General features: G+C 40.4%; 1 protein-coding gene across 2 annotated transcripts in view; it reads left to right on the top strand.

Moving 5' to 3' along the window:
- Positions 1–26,188, top strand: part of LOC109889812 (gamma-aminobutyric acid receptor subunit pi) — a 65,694-nt gene that overhangs the window by 28,162 nt on the left and 11,344 nt on the right. For both annotated transcript variants that reach the window (XM_020481546.2, XM_020481545.2), the window contains exons 3-5: positions 21,608–21,720; positions 23,218–23,285; positions 23,451–23,668. In XM_020481546.2, coding sequence (XP_020337135.1) covers positions 21,608–21,720; positions 23,218–23,285; positions 23,451–23,668 — 399 coding nt within the window. The remainder of the gene's footprint in view (positions 1–21,607; positions 21,721–23,217; positions 23,286–23,450; positions 23,669–26,188) is intronic.

Genomic DNA, 26,188 nt, shown 5'->3' with positions numbered 1-26,188 from the left:
GCATTTTCACTTTGGATGAATTGCGTGCCCATAGTGAACTGCCTCCTACTCTGTCCCAGATGCTAATATATGCATATTATTATTACTATTGGATAGAAAACACTCTGAAGGGTCTAAAACTGTTTGAATTATGTCTGTGAGTATAACAGAACTCATAGGGCAGGCAAACTTCCAAACAGGAAGTGGAAATTCTGGGGCTGGTTGATTTTCAACTCATCGCCTATTCGCATCCAAAAATGATATGGATGTGTTCACACTTCGTACGCCTTCCACTATATGTCAACAGTCAATAGAACGTGGAATGATGCCTCTAGTGTGATGTGGGACCTGATGGCAGCTATTTGAGTCACTGGTCTGGCAGAATGCAAGTTCCTGGTTACGCAGAGTAGTCATTATATCGCCTTGCGTTCCATTACTCTGTAGACAAAAACTAATGCTCCGGTTGAAACGTTATTGGATATATATGATAATAACATCCTTAAGATTGATTCTCTACTTAGTTTGACCAGTTTATTCGACCTGGAATATAACTTTTTGAAGTTTTCGTCCGAGTTTGCCTGGTCCAGTGCCAGCTTTTGGACATGTGAACTAAACCTGCTAGCAAAAGTAGCCAATTGGACACTAGTAATGGACATTATGGAACAAAACAATGATTTATTGCGGAACTAGGATTCCTTGCACTGCATTCTGATGAAAGATCATCAAAGGTAAGGGAATATTTATGATGTAATTTTGTATTTCTGTTGACTCCAACATGCGGAGAAATATATATTTACGTCTGAGCGCCGTCTCAGATTATTGCATGGTATGCTTTTTTCGTAACGCTTTAAAAAAATCTGACACAGCGGTTGCATTAAGAACCAGTGTATCTTTAATGTAATACATGTATCTTTCGTCAAAGTTTATGTTGAGTATTTCTGTTATCTGACGTAGCTCTCTGTAATTACTCCGGATATTTTGGAGGCATTTCTGAACATGGCGCCAATGTAAACCGAGATTTGTGGATATAAATATGCCTATTATCGAACAAAACATAAATGTATTGTGTAACATGATGTCATATGAGTGTCATCTGATGAAGATTATCAAAGGTTAGTGATTAATGTTAGCTCTAATTCTGCTTTTGTGACTCTATATTTGGCTGGGGAAAATGTGTGTGTGTTTTTTGGGGATTTGGTGGTGATCTAACATACAGTGCCTTGCGAAAGTATTCGGTCCCCTTGAACTTTGCGACCTTTTGTCACATTTCAGGCTTCAAACATAAAGATATAAAACTGTATTTTTTTGTGAAGAATCAACAAGTGGGACACAATCATGAAGTGGAACGACATTTATTGGATATTTCAAACTTTTTTAACAAATCAAAAACTGAAAAATTGGGCGTGCAAAATGACATTTGTGTCTTTTCAAATCATGTCCAATCAATTGAATTTTCCACAGGTGGACTCCAATAGAGTTGTAGAACATCTCAAGGATGATCAAAATGGTAACAGCATTTCAAGTCTCATAGCAAAGGGTCTGAATACTTATGTAAATACGGTATTTATGTTTTTAATTTGAATCATTTTCCAAACATAAAAAAAAACAGTTTTCGCTTTGTTATTATGGGGTATTGTGTGTAGATGAGATTTAAAAAAAATAAAACATTTGAATAAGGCTTTAAGGTAACAAAATGTGGAAAAAGTCAAGGGGTCTGAATACTTTCCGAATGCACTGTATACTCCTGTCTGCTAGACAGACCAAAAAGTGGTCATTTTCATAGTGAAATGTACTGCCCAAATCTTTTACATCTCTGGTATGCAGACCTACTGGTTCACAGTTGTTTCCATTTTTACTTGGCTAGTCAAAACCAGAGCCCTATACTATGAATCAGGTTTGAGGAGTTACCAAGGTAACTTTGGTCAACTCTGAGTTCAACTTGGGATAACCGATACCACAAAAGTTGCTCACCTTTTAGACAGGTACATTTCTATGGAAACGAATCCTTCAAAACTAACCTGCTCCGGGGCAGGCTAACTCAGGGTTAACTCCATTTACCCTGAATGAAGTGTCTGAGCTGCGAGTTGATGACCAATGATATCAGATTCCCTCCCACTTGCAAAGGTTGCATCATCATCCCCTTAATTTGATGAAGATGACTGATTAAATATTTTTATCACATGTTTCTTTGTGTGTTTTAAAATAGTAATGTTAAAATACCTATTACATTACACATTTAGTAGTAACAGAATGCATTCGAAACTTCACGCACAGTACAGCTTTGTATGACTTAATACAATTATTTTATAGATGGGAGTGGGGAAAAAAGGTGCTTATGCATTGATCAGCACACCAAAACACACCAAAGACGCCATTAACGATAAGCAATATCATAAAGGCACCACTTCTAAAAGACTATTTGCCCACCGTAGCCTGCTGAATTTGCAAGATAACTTTTCTTTCATTGCTTTCAATGAAAACGTGCGACAAGCATGCACAGTTACAAGCCTGCTAGAGTTACTCAATTGTACTACTTGAGTAAAAAAAAAGATACCTGAATAGAAAATGACTGAAGTAAAATTGAAAGTCACCCAGTAAAATACTACTTGAGTAAAAGTCTAAATTTGTCTGGTTTTAAATGCACTTACTGTAAGTACAGTGGTGGAAAAAGTAAATTGTCATATTTGAGTAAAAGTAAATGCTCTATATCAAATTCCTTATATTAAGCAAACCAGGTGGCACAATGTTCTGTAATTTATGGACAGCCAGGGGCACACTCCAACACTCTGACATAATTTACATTTGTGTTTATTGAGTCCGCCAGATGAGAGACAGTAGGGATGACAACACGTTATATTGATAGGTAAGTGAATTAGACCATTTTGCTGGCCTGCCTGAGCATTCGAAATGTAACAAATACTTTTGGGTGTCAGTGGGAAATGTATGTATACAGAAATATTTTCTTTAGGAATGTAGTCGACTACAAGTAAAAGTTGTCAAAAATAGAAATATTTAAGTACAGATACCCCAAAAAACTACTTAAGTAGTACTTTAGAGAATTTGTACGTAAGTACTTTACACCACTGGCGGCAGGCAGACCATCAATATCCACTGTCATAGTGGGTATGTCATAGCTTTAGAAAACCCTGAGTAGATCTAGCTTCCTTCATAGTGTACCCCTCAGGAAGACAAAGTATATCTTTATTTTTTATACAGGCTCTCATTAACATGCCTGTTCTGTCTTATCCAGTGTTGTGGAAGAAACCAAAGTAATTATCCTATTGAGTGTCTTTTCCTGGGTGGTCAACTCCCCCCAACAAGTCAATTAGTGCACTAATGGGATGGAAAGTTTGTAAAGAGTAATTATAGATTGCGTTAATAAACATCTATATTTGATGCTTCTGTTTTATTTTAAAGGTACATTACACTCCAAAATCAGATGTAAAAAAACCCATCTCTAAATGTTCTGTTGAGATAAGTTCAAGTCCCTGGTCATCTATTTTGTAGATCCAGCTTTATGCCTCAATACAAAAATGGATGATTGTCCCTTAAATTATTTTCCTTTGCTGAGGAAAAAAAAACATTTTCAGCAAAGCAGCACATACTACTGTCTGCATCAGCAATTAGACCAGCTTGGAGACAGGGGAATGCAGGGTTTGGATTGAACCTTAGATTCTAACAAGCACCTCACATCCTCGGTATTCTGTTCCTTCCCTGAGTTATCTTCCATATAACCAAATCCACTTACAGTGGGGCAAAAAAGTATTTAGTCAGCGACCAATTGTGTAAGTTCTCCCACTTAAAAAGATGAGAGAGGCCTGTAATTGTCATCATAGGTACACTTCAACTATGACAGACAAAATGAGAAAAACAATTCCAGAAAATCACATTGTAGGATTTTTAATGAATCTATTTGCAAATTATGGTGGAAAATAAGTATTTGGTCAATAACAAAAGTTTCTCAATGCTTTGTTATATACCCTTTGTTGGCAATGACAGAGGTCAAACGTTTTCTGTAAGTCTTCAGAAGGTTTTCACACACTGTTGCTGGTATTTTGGCCCATTCCTCCATGCAGATCTCCTCTAGAGCAGTGATGTTTTGGGGCTGTTGCTGGGCAGCACGGACTTTCAACTCCCTCCAAAGATGTTCTATGGGGTTTAGATCTGGAGACTGGCTAGGCCACTCCAGGACCTTGAAATGCTTCTTACGAAGCCACTCCTTCGTTGCCCGGGCGATGAGTTTGGGATCATTGTCATGCTGAAAGACCCAGCCACATTTCATCTTTAATGCCCTTGCTGATGGAAGGAGGTTTTCACTCAAAATCTCACGATACATGGCCCCATTCATTCTTTCCTTTACACGGATCAGTCGTCCTGGTCCCTTTGCAGAAAAACAGCCCCAAAGCATGATGTTTCCACCATGCAACTCAGCATTCTTTGTCCTCCAAACACGACGAGTTGAGTTTTTACCAAAAAGTTATATTTTGGTTTCATCTGACCATATGACATTCTCCCATTCTTCTTCTGTATCATCTAAATGCTCTCTAGCAAACTTCAGACGGGCCTGGACATGTACTGGCTTATGCAGGGGGGCACGTCTGGCACTGCAGGATTTGAGTCCCTGGCGGCGTAGTGTTTTACTAATAGTAGGCTTTGTTAATTTGGTCCCAGCTCTCTGCAGGTCATTCACCAGGTCCCCCCGTGTGGTTCTGGGATTTCTGCTCACAGTTCTTGTGATCATTTTGACCCCACGGGGTGAGATCTTGCGTGGAGCCCCAGATCGAGGGAGATTATCAGTGGTCTTGTATGTCTTTCATTTCCTAATAATTGCTCCCACAGTTGATTTCTTCAAACCAAGCTGCTTATCTATTGCCGATTCAGTCTTCCCAGCCTTGTGTAGGTCTACAATTTTGTTTCTAGTGTCCTTTGACAGCCCTTTGGTCTTGGCCATAGTGGAGTTTGGAGTGTGACTGTTTGAGGTTGTGGACAGGTGTCTTTTATACTGATAACAAAGTTCAAACAGGTGCCATTAATACAGGTAACGAGTGGAGGACAGAGGAGCCTCTTAAAAAAGAAGTTACAGGTCTGTGAGAGACAGAAATCTTGCTTGTTTGTAGGTGACCAAATACTTATTTTCCACCATAATTTGCAAATAAATTCATTAAAAATCCTACAATGTGATTTTCTGGATTTTTTTCTCATTTTGTCTGTCATAGTTGAAGTGTACCTATGATGGAAATTACAAGCATCTCTCATCTTTTTAAGTGGGCGAACTTGCACAATTGTTGGCTGACTAAACACTTTTTTGCCCCACTGTATGTAGGTAAGTTAGTCTAGCATTAGCTAGCTGCATTTTCATATATTACACATTTCTCATTTTCATTTCAAGCTAAAGTGCACTGTTAGCTAGCTAGCTAATGTTAGATGGCTGGCTCCTTAGTTGACGTTATTGTTTGTTTACCAGAGCCGTTTGCTTTTATAGTTAGAGCCTAAAGTTAGGCAGTGTTCACACTTTGTTCATTGTTGTTTAGCTAGCTAACGTTAGCTAAAGTTATGTGACGTGTGTACAACACCCGTTGAATATGGCCGGTGTCAGTAAACGTCTGCAAAAAAAGCGTAATGAAATTGTTGCCAGCTGAGCTGGTTAGGCTGTTTTCATGTTATCCAGAGGTAAACAAATCATCGGCCTGAGCGTCAAGTGTGCACTCCAAGAGCAAAACGAGATGGGTGGGGCTAAAGCTTAAGAGGGTGTGAACGATGCTGAATGAGTGTAGACAAAGAAGATCTATTCACTAGATACCAAAGCATTCAAAGGTGATTTTCTCAAAAGTGAGTTTACAAGTTGATCAACTTTCAAAGCAGAATTTCTTTCTGTTATTTTATGGCTGATTATGACACTTACATAAGAGTGTCAAAACCCACGAAACCTATGACAGAAGGCAAAACATTCCATTACACCATAGTATGTTTATGTTATATAACATTTTCTGAAATTGAACATGTTAAATTATCATTGTAATTGCGTGCACATTGATGTCATACACCTACCCCAGTGCTGTGTTGCTGATGACTGGGATGAATGCAGGAGCAGATTTCAGGAGCAGGACAAGACACTCTTTGACATAAGGGCATGTATGGGATAGGCCTACAGTATCTGGCTTATATGATTATGATGTTCACAATACTTATTGACAGTGTCATAAAGTGCACTTTCTTAGTCCAAGTAAATTGACACCAGGTGGTCCTAATGTTAATTACAAATATGATGGGAAAAAAACTTGGACTGTAGAGAATGAATTAAGAATGAAGAAAAAACGATCCAATGAAAGGAATCTTCTTTGCAGGGATAAATGTGGGTTTTGCCACTCTTATACAGGTGTCATAACCAGCCACAAAATAACACAATATATGTCACAACAGGTGTAAACATATGGGTCATGACAGTGTTATCACCATATTACAGGTATGACAGGTTTTGACAAGTATTGTCAGCTGGTTATGACCAAGTCGTAACGTGTTATGATTCTGGGTGTTCAAGTGAAGTGTTACCCTTCCTATTTACTTACAGTGGCTGAACCAAAAGTTGTAGATATATACACAGGGGCATTTGCCAGACATACAATTCCAGACCTTTTTTGAAGAGACACACTTGGCCAGACCAAATTTTAGGTTTGGGAGACATTCCTACCTAAATGCTTAGCTTACTGTGAATTCCATATCTTGTGCCCCTAAAGATTCATAGGCATTACATGGAGTACTGTCTGACAAAAGCAGACGTATTCCAACAATTAAAAGCATATATTTTATGTATGAATCCTGCCAATAGGTTTTTCTTGAGGTTGTCGAGTTGTGTCTGCAGTGCCTTTTAATGGCTGCTAGAAGGGTCAGTGATGTATCAAGATGCTTCCTGTCAATCGCTTCCTTTCTTCAGTACTGGAGGCATTTACATTTGCATCACTGTTTGCACTCCGTGGGAATTGCATTATTGCACCGGACATTATTTTTGGTCATTGTTTGAGAGAGGAGAGGAGCGAAACGTGTGGCTCTCTACTCTCTCTAGGCCTACACAGCATCAAGTACTCCCCAGCTGGACCCATTAAGGAGGCTTTGCACATATCCAATCCATTACTCGTGCCTGATTCTCTGAGCAGTGACTAGTCGATGTGAGCGCCCAGATAACTGTGAACGATGGATCCGTCAGACAGAGAGTGGCTCAACCACAGAGATTTTATTTTTCCTCACTGCTCGGCCCTTAATCACTAAGCTTCCCTTTGAAAGTCAATGGGACTCTGTCTTGGGTAACTCAAGAAAAATCCATTTTTGTTGTGGGTAGCATTGTACGCTAATTGGTGGTCTGTTGAGCAGGATCGGAAGATAAAGCTTTTGCCATCATTAAAATCCTTACAGTAGCATGTTGTATTTGTGCACACAAAGCTAGTATCGACCATGTATTGACTTTCACAAGTATTACAACTTCACTGTATGTAGTAAATTCTTGACTTGAACAGTGAACAATTGCTCTGGAGATGTACTGGTTTTCTTCTGGGGAAAGAGAGGCGGACCAAAATGCAGCGTGGTTAGTTTTGTACATCTTTAATAAAGATGAAAGTACAACAATCTACAAAACAAGAACCGTGAAAAAACCAAAACAGTCCTATCTGGTGCCACAAACACAAAGACAGGAACAATCACCCACAAAACCCAACACAAAACAGGCTACCTAAATATGGTTCCCAATCAGAGACAATGACTAACACCTGCCTCTGATTGAGAACCATATCAGGCCAAACATAGAAATAGACAAACTAGACACACAACATAGAATGCCCACCCAGCTCACGTCCTGACCAGCACTAAAACAAGGAAAACACACACGAACGATGGTCAGAACGTGACAGGAGAGGCAGTAGTGTGATGTATACATATTGCATTACAAACATGAGATCCTACATGATTAAACCAAACCACCATGTTAAAAAATATTGTAAAAAAATCTAAGAAATTAAGAAAAAAGCCAGAGTTGATTGAGGGTGGCTCAACCATGCTTGGATATTTCATTGTACGTCATTGTAGAGTTTGCAGAGGCCATGACAGTTGTAGCTACCAAGTTAGCAATACGTCAGCTTAATTATCTATGGGTAATAGGCTGGAAAATCCCATTGAAAAGACTCCCAGACAATCAGCAAGCCACACACACACACACACACACACACACACACACACACACACACACACACACACACACACACACACACACACACACACACACACACACACACACACACACACACACACACACACAGATACAGTAGGCTTTAATGGCTCTTTTACAACAACAAAAACTGGTCATAGAATCCCAATGCTGTATGCTGGCTAGGTGGTTAACCCACTATTTCTAGGCCATCATTGAAAATAAGAATTTCTCTTAACTGACTTGACTGATAAATAACCATAAAAAAATATCTAGCCAACAAATTAAACATTGCATCCTGTTGGTAGAAATAAATAGCAGAAATTTATCTAAAATGTTATTTCTGGCCTGTAAGATTCCATTGTATGTCATATGCTAGTAAGCCCAAGATGACAGGTAGACAGAGATAGGTGCAATAGATGCCAATAAAATGTTGCACACTGCGCATGAAATACACGGCTGCCAAAGAATAACCATGCATTATCTGGTGCCCGATTTAATGAATTTATTTCAAATAACTTTCCTAACTTTATTGCTAAGTTGGGTAAAACAGCTGAAGGTGCACATTTGGAGAATAAGTTTGACGCTCAGGGTATTTAGGGGAGTCATGTTTAGAATTCAGAACAGAGTAGCCTGGGAGAAGAAGTATGAAGTATTCGGCAAGAGAATTTTCCTCTCCAACCATAAGTCAAAGAGCTTTGGGAGCTAGGATAGCAGGGAAGAAAGAAACATCAGTTTCTTTATCTAAACACCTCAGACACAGAACCCACAAGGACTTTTTTTGCTGTGCCATCCGCAATGTCTTCGAGTGGGTGAGGGTCTGAGGACGTTGCACAAGTCCCAACAGAGCGGGGATGAATAATCTCGTAAGAGAACAGCACAGTCTTTCGGTCAAATCCCATTTCACAGCAGAAACATTTATATTCTCAGGAGAAAGAAAAAAAGCACATATTTTAATTTAACCTGACAGGCGAAGCATCCAGTGCGCCGCCAACTAACATTTCAACTGCACACTGAGGTTGTGGCTGACGCCATATGTTTTCACCTGTTCTCTCTTCCTGCCTGTCACTGGGGAATGAATGCCTCTTCTGATTTAGCCTTGGGCTGGGGGAGGAGGTCAAAAGGGTACACTCAAAAGGGCACATTGAAATAGTTCATCAAATTTCAAAAGTCATCAGTTGGCATTTGAGAAATTAAGTTGCATGATCACATTTTTACCTTGAGGTGGAAGGATCCTTCATGCATAACAGTCTACTCAGTCTACTAGGCACTATGGCCTTGAATATAGATGACATTTTGTTGGATGGTGTATACCATGTGTATCCCATACATGCCACTAATAAAACTTGAAACATTAACTTCCGTGGTCTAATTTGTATCCCGATTCTGACTTATGTATTCTGACATGTACAATGATTGCAGTTACACCAACACTGCTGCACATAACATCTCCAGACCCTCGCCATATTTGGCATGATTGGAAAAAGAATAGTTTAAATAAATTATACGGAGATCTACAGTGATCTAGATGTATCCCATTCATCTTGCTGTAGAGCGGGATTGGAATGTCGTGCCATGCGCCAGAGGGATTGTTCCTACGGGAGAAGGCAGGAGAGAGGGGGGGGGGGTAGGATTGCCATTAAAAGATGGAAGAGGTAGAGAGCGGTTTTGATGGAAGTGTGCGGGTGTGAAGTGGGAGGGATGAGGAGTGGGAGAGGGTGGGGGTGGGGGAGGAGGGAGAGTGGCTGTGGAAAGTGTTACTCAGATCTCTGCAGGGGCTGTGCTGGACTGACTTAATCTGTTGTGAAATGCGTGAGCACTGCCTCGGCTGACACCGGCCTCGTCTCTGTGTGAGCAGGGACCCCGGGAAGCGCTATTACAATGAAACAAGATCTGAAAAGGAGGATTCCACATGGGGTTGACTCCCCTACCCCACCACACTGCATCACCATCTCCTCAACCCCCCACCCCCTCTCCACAGTAACTTGGGGCACCATGAGAAAACGTATTTAGCAAGTTACACTCTCCCAAATGAAACTCCTGTAAGATATATTCATATCTATAGATAACAGTCACTTATTAATGTATTTTTACCTCATATCAGTCTCATTCTGAATCGCAATATTCTATAAATCTGCACGAACCCTAGTCTACATGATTACTCTGTTTACACAAATTGGCTTAATTATTTATTACTAACTAACAAAATAATGCAGAGTTGCAAGCGGTGCATGTCTTAGTCTTCTTCACTCGTCGAGTTTCAGAGGGTCTTGTAAAACTTTAGACCATTTGTCACGTATTCAGCTCGCTCTGCCTGTATTACTATATAGTAGTTTTAAACCATTTTACACGCCAGTAGCAACCCGGGGATGTTCTGGTCTATATTTAAATTGCAACCATTTCAACGTGGAGCCACCGCTCCACGTTTTCTGGTCTCAATGGTTGATTATTCAGTGTACTGCTATAACCACTTTCCACACTGGCAGCAACTCAGCATGTTTTGGTCAAATGTGTTAATTTTTTAGGAGTCCTTTATAAGCAAACTGGTAAAAGGGGCGTTCCATCCTTTTGGCATAATGTCTGTGCTCACATGGGCGTGGTTACTGACTGGGTAAAACTTTACATGAAGAACAATTATCTCTAAAATCTAAAATCACATTTCATCTTCTCACAAATAGTTTCAGTTTTAATCACATACGTTTTACAACATTTAGATGTAACTCTGGAATATACATTGTGAAAGCTCTTAACAGGATTGGAACCCTTTTTTTCTATTTTTGCCTAAAATGACACACCCAAATCTAACTGCCTGTAGCTCAGGACCTGAAGCAAGGATATGCATGTTCTTGATACCATTTGAAAGGAAACTCTTTGGAGTTTGTGGACATGTGAAATCATTGTAGGAGAATATAACACATTAGATCTAGTAAAAGATAATACAAAGAAAAAAACATGCGTTTCTTTTCTTTTTTGTCACATCATCTTTGAAATGCAAGAGAAAGGCCATAATATACTATTCCAGGTTAGGCACAATTTATATTTTGGCCACTAGATGGCAGCACTGTATGCGAAAAGTGTTAGACTGATTCAATGAATCATTGCATTTCTGTTCAAAATGTTGTATCAAGACTGCCCAAATGTGCCTAATTGATTTATTCATCAAATTCATAACTGTGCAATCTCCTCAAAAAATAGAAGGATATTCTTTCACTGTAATAGCTACTGTAAATTGGACAGTGCAGTCAGATTAACAAGAATTTAAGCTTTCTGCCCATATCAGGTATGTCTATGTCCTGGGAAATGTTCTTGATACTTACAACCTCATGCTAATCATATTAGCCTACGTTAGCTCAACAGTCCCATGTGTCTGTGTGTGTGTGGGGGGTGTGGGGGGGGGCGATCCCGTAGAGGTTAAAGTTACAATGTTTCCGTTAGGCCGTCTTTAATAACATCACACATGATACGACATAATCATTGTTTGGATCCCCACCGACCATTTCCCACCTTCTTTATGTTTAGAAATATTGTTTCATTATCCACTTGATGTTGAAATTCTTTAGGCAAGAGTCTTTCTATACCACTCAGACATTCCATTGTTGGATACTGCAAAGGCAAGAGAGAGAGAAAGTTTACGATGATCGTTAAAGTCCTAGAACCGGCCCCACTCAATGACCAGTCCCACTGTGGAACTGGTCTTTGAGAACCATTTCACTGGCCATAAGTGTGATTTGGTATTTTACCAAGGACAGCAGTTTTTTGGTATTTTACAGATAAATGCCTCTCTCAATACCCCAGAAGCATTGAGAGAGATAAGGAAAGTGAGCGAGAGGGGGGAGTGGGGGAGAGATTAGAGATCACAAAAGCCAGAGTAAGAGAGTGAGTAATCAACCAATATCCCCAAGTCCTAGCAGCAGTGTTGTCATTGTTTCAGTTATTGGGATCAATGTATGTGTAACAGTTGTCTTCGTCGTCTGATGACGAGTATGACATATCGGACCAATGCACAGGGTGGTATGTGTCCATGATGTTTTATTACTGAACACTGGAAAACAAAATAACAACGTGAAAAAACCAAACAGTCCTGTAAGGTGCAGAAAACACTAAACAGAAAATAATCACCCACAAAACACAAGTGGGAAAAGGCTACCTAAGTATGATTCTCAACGAACAGAGACAATGAACGACACCTGCCTCTGATTGAGAAACATACTGTACTAGGCCAAATACGTAGAAAATATAACATAGAAAAAAGAACATAGACAACCCACCCCAACTCACGCCCTGACCAACCTAACACAAAGACATAAAAAATATACTAAGGTCAGAACGTGACAGCATGTTCCAATAATGCTGGAAAGGACCAGCAGCCCAGCACTATTATGTCAGTCATGCTGCGTTCGTAACCAAGTGGGAAGTGGGTATTTACCACATATGACTGGGAAAAATCCACTTGGACGGCCCAGCAATTGATAATTAACTAGCGGGAAACTCATCTATCATCCCTGAGCCCCGACTTCTCCCACATGCAGACCTCTGACGTCACCTACTACGGAAATACCTTAATAACAGCTTTCTCTGCAGTTATAGGGCAATTCCAATAATTTTCATTGTCTCCAGCACAATACCAGTGTATTTCATATGTGAAAATGACGCATTTATAGGTTTTGTATAAAAAATATTACGCTAAAAAGTTCTACCTGATAACATTATGAAAAGTTAAAACATATTTATAAAAACGGTGATTTTTTTAACACTGAGATTCACGGCGACGTAGGGAGCAAGAAAATATCCTCCCTTACCTTTAATCCTACCATGTGATGTCACAGAGAATACATTTTTTGGACCTTCTTATATTTATAACCATCGAAACATGCAGTTTTAACACACAGTGTCTTCAGAAAGCATTCATACCCCTTGACTTATTCCACATTTTGTTTCACAGCCTGAATTCAAAATTTATTAAATATCTTTTTTCCCATCCATCTACACATAATACCCCAAAATGAAAACAGTGAAACGTGTTTTTAGACATTTTTACTCCTGAACGTATTTAGGCTTTCCACATTTCAGCTTTTCATTTTTTATTAATTTGTAAAATATTAGAAAAACATTATTCCACTTTGACATTATGGCGTATTGTGTGTAGGCCACACAACAAAATGTGGAAAAAGTCAAGGGGTGTGAATACTTTCTGAAGGCACTATAAGTAGTTATTCCTGTAAAAGTTGCATCATACTGCAGCACAACTTGCGGGCTGCCTCAGAATTCTATAGCACATTATTTAATTGTCAGCCGTTGTTGCCATTTATGCTAGTTATTGCTAGTTTGACCACCAGAGGGCATCTTTGAGAGTCTTTAATATTGGCTGTACTAGAGAATTTAAAACCTTTTTTGTAAGAACAGAGTATATGGGATTCATTTTAAGAGATTAGGCTTAATTAATTAGATTAATATTATGGTGATTCTATTCCATGAAAAATGTAAAACATAACCAGGGTTGGCGCTGTACAACGTGACCGGTTGGGAGTAGGCTACAGTACTAAAAGCAAAATAATGTTAACATTTCCACACCCTAATTGTAGTCTAACCAATGCCCAAACAAAGATTCAGTGAAAATAAAAAATAAAATTGATTTATCAACACCAGTCCCCTTGCTTGTCTCAGAGTAGAGCGAAACGGTGCTGACCAAACGCAGGTAGGCTTTTGCTTCAAATCCTATTGCTTCTAACTTCTATATGCTTTAAATGCCACAATGTCACAAATATTTGAACACACACAATTCTTAAAACTGTAATGCTTTAAAATGTAATAATTTCTGCCCTCTGAATTCATATTCATTATTTAAATAGGCCCATGTGCACCTTGATATTGGGGGTATGCCATGCGGCCGTGCCTAACGGGGAAAGGGGGTGCGCCATGCGATCGTGCCTAACGGGGAAAGGGGGTGCACCATGCGGCCGTGCCTAACGAGGTAAGGGGGTATGCCATGCGGCCGTGCCTAATGGGGAAAGGGGGTGCGCCATGCGGCCGTGCCTAATGGGGAAAGGGGGATGGAGCCGGTTGGGTACAACCCAGGCGACATGGCGATGCGGGGATCCAAGCTTGAGCGAGAGCCGAAGCCACCCTCCTGGCCCAGAACCCCGTGCTGAGGGAAGGGAGAAGTAGAGGGTGTGGGCCCCCTACCCTACCTAGTCCTCAGAGAGTCATAGATACTCCCGCCATTTACCCATGTTTTATTGGTCTGTTTCTGATGACCCTTGGATCTGCACATGTTAGATGGCCCTCCGACCTGCAACCATTCTCTACGGTTATATATGTATTCCCTTTCTTGCGGTGTATCTTACTGCCCATTTTACTATTGTCCTGAGCTTATAGATCGAGTCAATCCTTCATCAGATGAACTGCGACATGGCGGCTAAAGCGATTTAATTCATGAATGCATTTGAACGTTTTTAATATTGTGATAGTGAAGAGCAAAATTCCTCTCAAGAGAATTAACATTACAGTTACACCAACTGGTAGGCTTATCACACAATTGTGCAAAATGCTAAGAGAACTGGTGAAGAATGTTACCCCTCTACATACACATTTCTTTACCGGAATCTCTAAATGAAAATACTGACAGATCCATAAAATTGCCTTGTACAGTAGTAGGTATAATTCAATTTAGAGGGTTCTAAATTAATATCTAAGGGGCTTTTATAAAAAAAATTAAAATGTGTATGTTTATTAAGTAGTCTTGCTTGTTTCAGAGCAGCGCGAAACAATGCTGAAATAGTTGACCACACACGAGTAGGCTATTGCTTGTTGGGGTGGATTTTCAAACAGTAGCCGGCTCTCGGAACTCATTAACACGCTTTGCTGTGTGTGCTTTGAGATATTTAGTGGCACTACAAATGTGAATTCATATTTACAAAACAATTTACCAAACAAAACACTAGGCAAGTCAGTTAAGAAAAAATCTTATTTACAATGACGGCCTACCCCGGCAAAACCCAGATGACGCTGGGCCAATTGTGCTCCACCCTATGGGACTCCCAATCACAGACAGATGTGATACAGCCTAGGGACTGTAGTGATGCCTCTTGCATTGAGATGCAGTGCATTAGTCTGCTGCACCACTTGGGAGCCATGACCAATATATATATATACTTTTATATACTTATAATATATATATATACTTTATCCTCTTGTTTGTACTGTTCTGTAGTTTCTACCCAATGATTTGTCAGACAAACAAAGAAATGTGCGTCCTGCAGGCCCAGGATGGATCAAAGCTGGCGAGAGTATTTTTACAATTATTTTATTAACGAAAGCATAAAGATGTTGATGAAGAAACCACATTTGCCTCGGGATCCATCCCAGTTGGTTTTCTGTGGAATCATGCCTTTTTTCGGTGCGGCCTGTTGTCCAGCCCTTCGTCCACTGATCTCCACGGATGGTTGTCGGCATAGTTGTGTGCTCTGCAAAAACATATTCACATTTTTAGTACACAATCATCGATTTTATCACACAGCATGCATACACATTGATTGGCTTTATACATTTTTTTAAAGAAAATTTCATTCAATTCTCCCCCTACCCTCCTTCTTGGCAAGAGCCTATTGTCCTGCTAATAGCCCATAATGGGTGGATGGACAGCTTATTTTCTATTCCAATGTATTGAACAAATATATTAATTACAGTCATTTATCATTCTCATTCTCGGACTGGAAACGTTGTTTGCAGAGTTTTCAATCTCATTTTCAAGTCCTTGTTTAAAAATAACGATATTTTGGAGAATATTTGGTTTTCAAATAACCCGAAAGTGAGCGGTTGTTATCTGAATAAAAGGAAAAAAATCTATTGTCCTGCTGGTAGCCCATCCTAAAAATGTTGTTTGCAGAATTCCCAGCCTGCTACGCTTGTTTTCTCTCCCTGTTTTTTCTGCCCAGCCGTTGCCTGATGCAGAACTCTAGTGCCAGAGGAGATACTCTCAGACCGAAAACGCCTCCATTAATTGCCACAGTTTAGACTACTGATAGATCAGCGTTCTACCTCCCCCTTGTGATAGTGTGGTGCAATGACAGAATGCCACCATCTACCACAAACAGTCAAAGCATAAGCTCGTAACTTTTAATTGAGGAACCACTGTATATGCACACTGGTATGGTGCTGGAGATAATGAATATGAGTTTGAAAAGTGACAAAATTGTCCTTTAAATGTAACAACAAAATATTATTTATAAAATATAATATAATATATAGAATCTATAATATGGTATATCTATAATATGGTTTTTGAACTCTATTAATTGTTTACAAGCATGAAAGCTGTACTTTTAGATTATGGGTGACGCAGCTTGTTGGCCATTAACCAATATGCATTTCTCAATGAGTTCAAAGCCCATGAATGTATCCAACTGGTATTTATGACTTCACAACTGGGAAATTCACACCTGCCACTTGGTTATGAATGCAGCAGCAGGACTGTTGCCTTACTGTGTCAGGTGATGAAGCAGTAGGCAGGCAGGTGTGCCAGGTCTGTCAGAATGCATGCTGAGATTTCTCACTACACAGAGCAAGGCTTTCATCTAGGGAAAAGAGCTGGACTGGTGTATTTTAATATTGTATTTTTATTTACCTTTTTCACAAACAATATAGCGGATGATTGAGTAGATAAAATGCCTACTAGTACCATTGTATGCTGCGGTTCTGTGTTGGTACACAGTCAGAAAAAAATGTTGTTTCTAGAACCTAAAAAGGGGTCTTCAGCTTTCTCCATAGGAGAACCCTTTGAATAACTATTTTTGGTTCCAGGTAGAACCCTACTTGGAACCAAAAAAGGTTCTACGTGGAACCAAAAAGGGTTATCGTATATATGGACAGCCGAAGAATCCTTTTGGAGTATTAACCTTTGATTCTCCAGACTATCCCTTGGGGGCCTTCAAAGGTCCACTTCTCTGTATACAGTGTCAGAGCTCACAGGATGAAGCCAAAGACTGTTTGGCAGGTAGGAGAGAGAATGCTTCCTCCAGTGTTTCTATAGTGTAGACATTTGGACTAGAGGTCGACGGATTATGATTTTTCAACGGCGATACCGATACCGATTATTGGAGGACCAAAAAAGCCGATCGCCCGATTAATCGGCCGATTACAAAAAACGTATTTGCAATGATGACAATTACAACAATACTGGAAGAACACTTATTTTAACTTAATATAATACATCAATAAAATCAATTTAGCCTCAAGTAAATAATGAAACATGTTCAATTTGGTTTAAATAATGCAAAAACTAAGTGTTGGAGAAGAAAGTAAAAGTGCAATATGTGCTATGTAAGAAAGCTAACGTTTCAGTTCCTTGCTCAGAACATGAGAACATATGCTGGTGGTTCCTTTTAACATGAGTCTTCAATATTCCCAGGTAAGAAGTTTTAGGTTGTAGTTATTATAGGAATTATAGGACTATTTCCCTCTATACCATTTGTATTTCATTAACCTTTGACTATTGGATGATCTTATAGGCACTTTAGTATTGCCAGTATAACAGTATAGCTTCCGTCCCTCTCCTCGCTCCTCCCTGGGCTCGAACCAGCAACACAAAGACAACAGCCACCATAGAAGCAGCGTTACCCATGCAGAGCAAGGAGAACAACTACTAGAAGGCTCAGAGCGAGTGACATTTGAAACGCTATTAGCGCGCACTAACTAGCTAGCCATTTCGCTTTGGTTACACCAGCCTCATCTCGGGAGTTGATAGGCTTGAAGTCATAAACAGCGCAATGCTTGACGCACAACGAAGAGCTGCTGGAAAAATGCACGAAAGTGCTGTTTGAATTAATGTTTACGTGCCTGCTTCTGCCTACCACCGCTCAGTCAGATACTTAGATGCTTGTATGCTCCCCTATATGCAACCCTAGATAATATCTAGTAATATCATCAACCATGTGTAGTTAACTAGTGATTATGATTGATTGTTTTTTATAAGATAAGTTTAATGCTAGCTAGCAACTTACCTTGGCTTACTGCATTCGCGTAAGAGGCAGTCAGTCTCCTTGTGGAGTGCAACGAGAGAGAGGCAGGTCGTTATATTTCGTTGGACTAGTTAACTGTAGGGTTGCAAGATCGGTCATTCCGATTAATCGGTCAACCTCTAATTTGGACAGTTATGAGCCAGGCTGTAGTGGGATTCTTTCACTCAGTCTGCCTGCCTTCCTCCCCTCAAAGGGATTGAAATTGGGTCTGAAATAGGTTTGGTGGGGAATAAATCTAATGGGAGAACAATTGTATGATTTTGTGATTTTTATGATCTCATAATGTTGATGTGGACTCTAGAGGATTTCTAGGATTAGTCATCATGAGCATTTTTCTCATTGTACAGACAGAACCTTTCACATGCATTTTCTCTTTTTGTCATCCTGTGTTTCTTTCTCTCCCCATCTCACTCCAAAGTAATAGATCCCAGCAGACTACAGCGAGTGTACAACCCATTAAGAACACCTTCCTAATATTGAGTTGTACCTCCAGCCCTTTTGCCCTCAGAAAAGCCTCAATTCATTGGGACATGGACTCTACATGTTGTCGAACACATTCATTCCACAGGGATGCCGGCCCATGTTCACTCCAATGCTTCCCACAGTTGATACCAGACCTCAGGATAAGACCCAGATGCAGACAGTTCGAAGAAACAAACGTTGATTACAAAAACAGGGGGCAGGCAGAGGTCAGTAATCCAGAGCAGAGTCCGAAAGGTACAGAACGGCAGGCAGGCTCAGGGTCAGGGCAGGCAGAATGGTCAAAACTGGAAAAACTAGAAGACAGGGACTAGACATAAAAACAGGAGTACAGGAAAAATGCTGGTATGCTTGACCAGACAAGAAGAACTGGCAACGGACAAACAGAAAACACAGTATAAATGCACAGGGGATAATGGGCGACACCTGGAGGGAGTGGAGACAAGCACAAGATAGGTGAAACAGATCAGGGAGTGACGGTTGAGTCATGTTGGCTGGATGTACTTTGGATGGTGGACCAGTCTTGATACACACGGGAAACTTGAGCGTGGAAAAACCCAGCAGCGTTGCAGTTCTTGACACAAACTGGTGAGCCTGGCACCTACTGCCATACCCTGTTCAAAGGCCCTTACTGTAAATATTGTGTCTTGCCCATTCACCCTCTGAATAGCACACATACACAATCCATGTCTCAATTGTCTCAAGGCCTAAAAATCCTTCTTTAACCTGTCTCCCCTTCATTTATACTGACTGAAGTGGATTTAACAAGTGACATAGCCTTCACCATTGATTGTGTGTGTGTGTGTGTGTGTGTGTGTGTGTGTGTGTGTGTGTGTGTGTGTGTGTGTGTGTGTGTGTGTGTGTGTGTGTGTGTGTGTGTGTGTGTGTGTGTGTGTGTGTGTGTGCGTGTGTGAGTGCGTGCGTGTGTGTGCGTGTGTGTGTGCGCATTAGAGAGAGTGTGTGCATGTGTGTGTGTAGGTATGGGTCATTCGAGGTGACTGTTGGATTAATTATGGATAAATGAATAAACAATATCCCCATTTTAAATAGAATTGTATCTAGGTAAACTTGTACTCTGTTGTTATATAAGTAATAGACAATATGAGTTCATAAGAAGGAATTGTGTGACAGGACAAGTTAATGAACACCATTCCAACTAGGCCGGAACAAATGGGTTGTGGACTGTGTAAACACATAAGGTCGTTAGCCTATGGTTGACCCAACTGAAACTTAGCTCTGGGGTTTTTAGATAAGGCAGTGAGTGCATTCCTAGGGTTTCTGTTAATTAAAACTGTCAGTTCAGTGGTGATCGATAATGTTGAGGGGTCAAAAGTTATCTGGGAGTGTGTTAGTAAGTTAGAATGAACTTTTCACCTTACTTTGTCCCGGTCGAGAGGAGGGGATTCGGTTAAGGCAGTGAAATGACGTCATGATCTGTATATAAAGTGATGCATGTGTTTAAGTGGTAGCGCGCTCCAAGAATAAATTCTATTATCTATTATTTAAAGACTGGTCTGCGTCTATTTTATGCAAACAAGAAATCTTACAAATTCTCATAAAATAGATTAAGGGCTTTCAATTGATGAAAGCGCATTGTCATAATTAAATTATATTAACAGTGACCCAGTTTCATAATGAAGGGCCCTGTCACAAACACTGCTTTTCCTTTCCAGGGCTGGAGTGAAGCCTGCCTGTCATGCACATTCCTGGAAGGGTTTCATCAATACTTTGCTCACGGAATCCTGTAAACAATTTTTGACATGGTCAGGTAGAACAAGTCTCGGGTGTTATGAGTGAATGTGAATTATGTGCTCTTGCCGATAAAAAAAAAAAAAAGTCACTCTTAAAGTCATTCTTATTTAAAGACGGTCCTGAATGCATTTGAGTTCATCTCGATTCATGACGTCTCTTTGCATTGTTAGAATATGGCTGACACGTCAGTCTGAGAGTTGTGTAGGGAATTTGATTACTACAAGCTAAAGCACACTTTAAAAAAGTCCCTTACTAGAGGCTTTTAAAGCTAGCTAAGAACCCTTTTAACTTACAAACAGTCCAGTCTTCTCAGATAGTGTCAAACGCTACTGCCATTACAAGTCACTGTCTTTCTGTATGCATTCATCAAGTTTTATGTGAACCTCTGAAACTGTGTTGAAAAGTCTACAAATTGACGTTAAATTCAACACAGCAACAAATGCTCTTTGGACTTCAACCTTGCTTGAACAGATAATTAACTCTAGTGACTGAAAATGAGTGGCTGTTGACTGTGAGCACAATTAGGGCACATACATCCCTGCTAGCGTATGGAGAGGAATGTACTGTATCTGCCTACTACACTTGGCCTAATCTGCTTTCCTTCAATGGTCATTACATTGCTAACTAAGCTCCAGGGCTTCATCAATTTGCGAGCATATTTAGATTCCAGATTGTTTTGCACAAACGGACAGCACTACCACAGGGGGAAGGTGCTTGAATGTATTCTACGGTGTTCTTCTCCCCTCAATCCCTGGTGAAATAATCATCTCCCTACAACGCTACATGCCTTTAAGGAGAACAATCATTGGAAGTGCATATGGAAGCTGTTCTGAGCTCAGGAGATGAGCAGAGTCAAGCGTGTAGAGGAAGATGGGGAAGATTGCTGATGATGGAATGTTTCAAGTTTTCTGACCCAGTTGGGATCGAAGTAAACCAATTATGAAAAATGAGTTTTGTTCTTTTCTCCCTTTTCATTCCAAATTGTTTGCAGGCCTATTAATCTGGTGCTTCTCTTGCCACAGTTTATGTTATTCAGAAAGTACCGTTGAGCTCAACGGGCTAAGCACAGAGATAGGATAGTCAGGCTGAATCGCAGGAACCATTTGATATCCACTGAGGATAAATGCACTGAAGGGAAGGACACTAAATTATTGAATTTGTTCTTTTGCCGTTCTTTTCTTCTCCTCAGGATGTTAGAGAACTCGCTGCTCAGCGCTGAAGTGAAAGAGGGAGAGATTCTGCCTCCCACCATTCAGAAGCTGATGAAAGGATACAACAAGTACCTCAGGCCTTTTTTTGACAGTAAGGGAAATTGCACACATCCCTGGAAAATGAGATGAGGCTCAAAGGAGCTGTTTGTGTGTGTGTATGTGTATGTGTGTGTGTGTGTCTGCTTGCGTGCGTCAGTGTGCATTTGTGCACGTGTTTTTTTTTGTCTGTGTGATTGTGTGGCTTACCATATTCCCATATTCATTTCAATATTACCATATTTTGGCTAAGCATAAATCTCCCCGAGCTTTTACCTGGCAGATGGAAGCGATCTCATTCCCAATGCATAGCCCAGTATGTGAATGACGAACATTCGCTTTTACTAAATACTAATAAATACATGATACAAAACACATTAACACAGATGGTGATTTGATTCATAGGGCTAGGCTATTAATATCAAGAGTACGCACCTGACAAAGTATGTTATTTGTCTGAGCAGACACAATTCCCACGCATACTCAGTGTGACTTCCTAATATGGAATCCGTACATGCAGTGTAACCCCCGAGACATAAAGGTATTGTGGCCTTTGATCCTCCGCACAGTGTTTGTAGTTCTCACAAATCCCTTGTCAGTGTCATTGTTGCTGCTTCAGAGAATCCCTCTAAACATGCCTAATGTTTGATTCGTGATCGCTGAGACTGAACCGAATCAGAGCAAATGTAATTTGCAGAGATGAGTGCACTCCTGATTGCCATGAACCCCACGCAAGAGGTCAGCTTCCTGGAAAGGATGGAAATGCACACACATGAATACAAACACACGTACACATTCTCTCTCTCTCTCTCTCTCTATACAGTGTAGGTGAACTTGGTATGCACGCAAGTATTTATTTATTTGGATTCCAAATAGCTGTTACAATCACACCCACTTCTCTTCCTGTGGTCCAGACTTACCTCCATGCGTGCATACATACATACATACATACATACATACATACATACATACATACATACATACATACATACATACATACATACATACATACATACATACATACATACATACATACATACATACATACATACAGGGTTACACATGCACAAAAGTTAGGCGACCGTGTTTTTTGGCAAGCAAAAGCAGAAATACTACAGTGTTATGCAGTACAAGAATGAGGGGGGGTAAGTGAAAGAAAGAGAGGGAACGAGAGAGGGGGAAAAGAGGAGCATTCTTATATGTGTGGGGCTGCATGCGACACTTGCTGTTGCCACTGATGTGAAGTATTCAGCAATACTTTTCTTAAATGTGCTTCTTTTTTTGTCTTGAAGCATTTTGAATAACACTACTTTCGTTTTACTTTTATGATTCCTCACGGTGTTCTGAATCCACCCTTTCTCTTTCATGTCTCCTTCAGTTTCCCTTGTTCTTTCTTTCTCTCTTTCTGTCCCTCCCTCTCTGTGTTGAGTACAATTCAGTATACTTTATTGACACGGAAAGTAAAGCAAGGACATCTCTCTCTCTCTGTGTCTGTTATTCTCCTCCTTCCCCTCTCACCCTTTCTCTGTGTGTCTATCTCTCATCTCTGTAGATGGGCCAGTGACTGTGGGCATGAGTTTGGACATTGCCAGCATTGACACCATATCAGAGATCAACATGGTGAGACAACTTCCTGTGTCATATGACACATTGTACATTGTGATAATAAAATACATATTACATTCCAGTATGTTTATTATGTTACATAATCCGTGTTTAGACTTGAAGTTGTAATGTTATTGCAGTACAACTGCAATATGGTGACCTTTGGAAATTGAACTTTAGGACTACACGGCCACTATCTTCCTGCGTCAGCGCTGGACAGACGAGCGCCTGGTGTTTGAGGGTAACAAGAGCCTGAGTCTGGACGGCAGGCTGGTGGAGCTGCTCTGGGTACCAGACACCTTCATCGTAGACTCCAAAAAGTCCTTCCTCCATGACATCACTGTGGAGAACAGACTGATCAGGATCTTCCCCAATGGAACGGTGCTCTACGCCCTGAGGTGGGAGAAACACACATGCACACACGAATGCATGCAAGTGTGCGCACAGGGATGCACACACACAGACACACACACACACAAACACACACACACACACACGGATCCAACAATGCAAATCCTTGAACTATTGGAATTAGATAAGTCCCTTTTTCATTTATTCTATTTTTTTTACCAGGCAGGTCAATTAAGAACAATGATTTGTTTACACTGGGTTGCGTTCAGTACGACAGAGAGCGGTATACAACGTTGAATTCAACGGAAACGGCACTGTACTGAACAATCAGTTGAACAACGTTGTGATTATGGTGGCCCAGATGGCAGATACATTCAGCATTATTGTGATTTCAGATGGTCAAACCCATATTGATCAGGCCACACCTCACCGTACCAACCAAGCAGGAGCAAATGTACCTCAAAGGAAATGTGTTATTCAGTACAAACCATCACGCAACAAGGCAAACATTGAAGCGAACTGAACGCACCCCAGTTGGGGAGGTGCTGAATGAACAGCATGTCTCTGCTTCTGCTTATTGGCACACCTTGAATTTTCTATAGGGGTAAAGGAGTATAGGTGCTGTCTGTGGTGCTGACTTGTTTAGACTGGTAGGCTTCTATTTATTGATTCACAACCCACATCAATGATACACTGCATTGTTCTGTATCATGTGAGTGAGCACATACAGTACCAGTCCAAAGTTTGGACACACCTACTCATTCAAGGGTTTTTCTTATTTTTACAATTTTCTACATTGTACAAAATATATTTTAGATTCTTCAAGGTAGCTACCCTTTGCCTTGATGACCGATTTGCACAGTCTTGGCAGTCTTTCAACCAACTTCACCTGGAATGCTTTTCCAACAGTCTTGAAGGAGTTCCCACATATGCTGAGCACATATTGGATGCTTTTCCTTCACTCTGCGGTCCAACTCATCCCAAACCATCTCAATTAGGTTGAGGTCAGGTGATTGTGGAGGCCAGGTCATCTAATGCAGCACTCCATCGCACTCCTTCTTGGTCAAATAGTCCTTACATAGCCTGGAGGTTTGTTGGGTCATTGAAAAACCTGTTCAAAAACAAATGATAGTCCTACTAAGCGCAAACCAGATGGGATGGTGTATCGCTGCCGAATGCTGTAGTAGCAATGTTGGTTAAGTGTGCCTTGAATTCTCAATAAGTCACAGACAGTGTCACCAGCAAAGCAACCCCACACCATCACACCCCCTCCTCCATGCTTCATGGTGGAAACTACACATGCGGAGATCATGCGTTCACCTACTCTGCGTCTCACAAAGACACGGCGGTTGGAACCAAAAATCTCACATTTGGACTCATCAGAAAAAAGGACAGATTTACACCAGTCTAATGGGGCGGCAGGTAGCCTAGTGGTTAGAGTGTTGAGCCAGTAACCGAAAGGTTGCTAGATCAAATCCCCAAGCTACCAAAGTGAAAATCTGGCATTCTGTCCCTGACAGTTAGCCCACTGTTCCTAGGTTGTCATTGTAAATAACAATGTGTTCTTAACTGACTTGCCAGGTTAAATAAAAAAATGAATGTCCATCTTATTATTGGTGTCCTTTAGTTAGTGGTTTCTTTGCAACAATTCGACCATGAAGGCCTGATTCACGTAGTCTCCTCTGAACAGTTGATGTTGAGATGTGTCAGTTATTTGAACTCTGTGAAGGATTTATTTGGTCTGCAATCTGAAGTACAGTTAACTCTAATGAACTCATCCTCTGCAGCAGAGGTCATTCTGGGTCTTCCTTTCCTGTGGCGGCACTCATGAGAGCCAGCTTCATCATAGAACTTGATGGTTTTTGCGACTGCACTTGAAGAAACTTTGGAAGTTCTTCCAATATTCCAGATTGACTGACCTTCATGTCGTAAAGTAATGATGGACTGTCGTTTCTCTTTGCTTATTTGAGCTGTTCTTGCCATAGTATGGACTTTGTCTTTTACCAAATAGAGATATCAACTCCTATCTTGTCACAACACAACTGATTGGCTCAAACGCATTAAGAAGGAAATAAATTCGACAAATTAACATTTAACAAGGCACACTTGTTAATTGAAATCCATTCCAGGGGACTACCTCATGACGCTGGTCGAGAGAATGCCAAGAGTGTGCAAAGCTGTCCTCAAGGCAAATGGTGGCTACTTTGAAGAATCTAACATTTGTATAACACATTTTTGGTTACTACATGATTCCATGTGTGTTATTTCATAGTTTTGATGTCTTCACTATTATTCTACAATGTAGAAAATAATAAAATAAAGAAAGACCCTTCAATGAGTAGGTGTGTCCAAACAGTATGTGTATGGTTAATTTCATGCCAATCTATCTAGACGTGTGAGCTTTACTTTTGCTTATATTTGTACAGTGTGCATGGCATATGCGTGTGACTGCATGTGTGTTTGTAACATCAAAGATCCACCACCATATTTTACAGTAAGTATGAGGTTATTTTCTGCTTATGCATTGTCATTTGGATGCCAAACCCACCAGTGGTGGGCTTGGCGTC

Source organism: Oncorhynchus kisutch, linkage group LG4 (genome assembly GCF_002021735.2).
Source record: "Oncorhynchus kisutch isolate 150728-3 linkage group LG4, Okis_V2, whole genome shotgun sequence".
Taxonomy (NCBI): Eukaryota; Metazoa; Chordata; class Actinopteri; order Salmoniformes; family Salmonidae; genus Oncorhynchus; species Oncorhynchus kisutch.
Note: the sequence above shows the minus strand (reverse complement) of the source record. Positions and strands in the feature narration are given on the sequence as shown.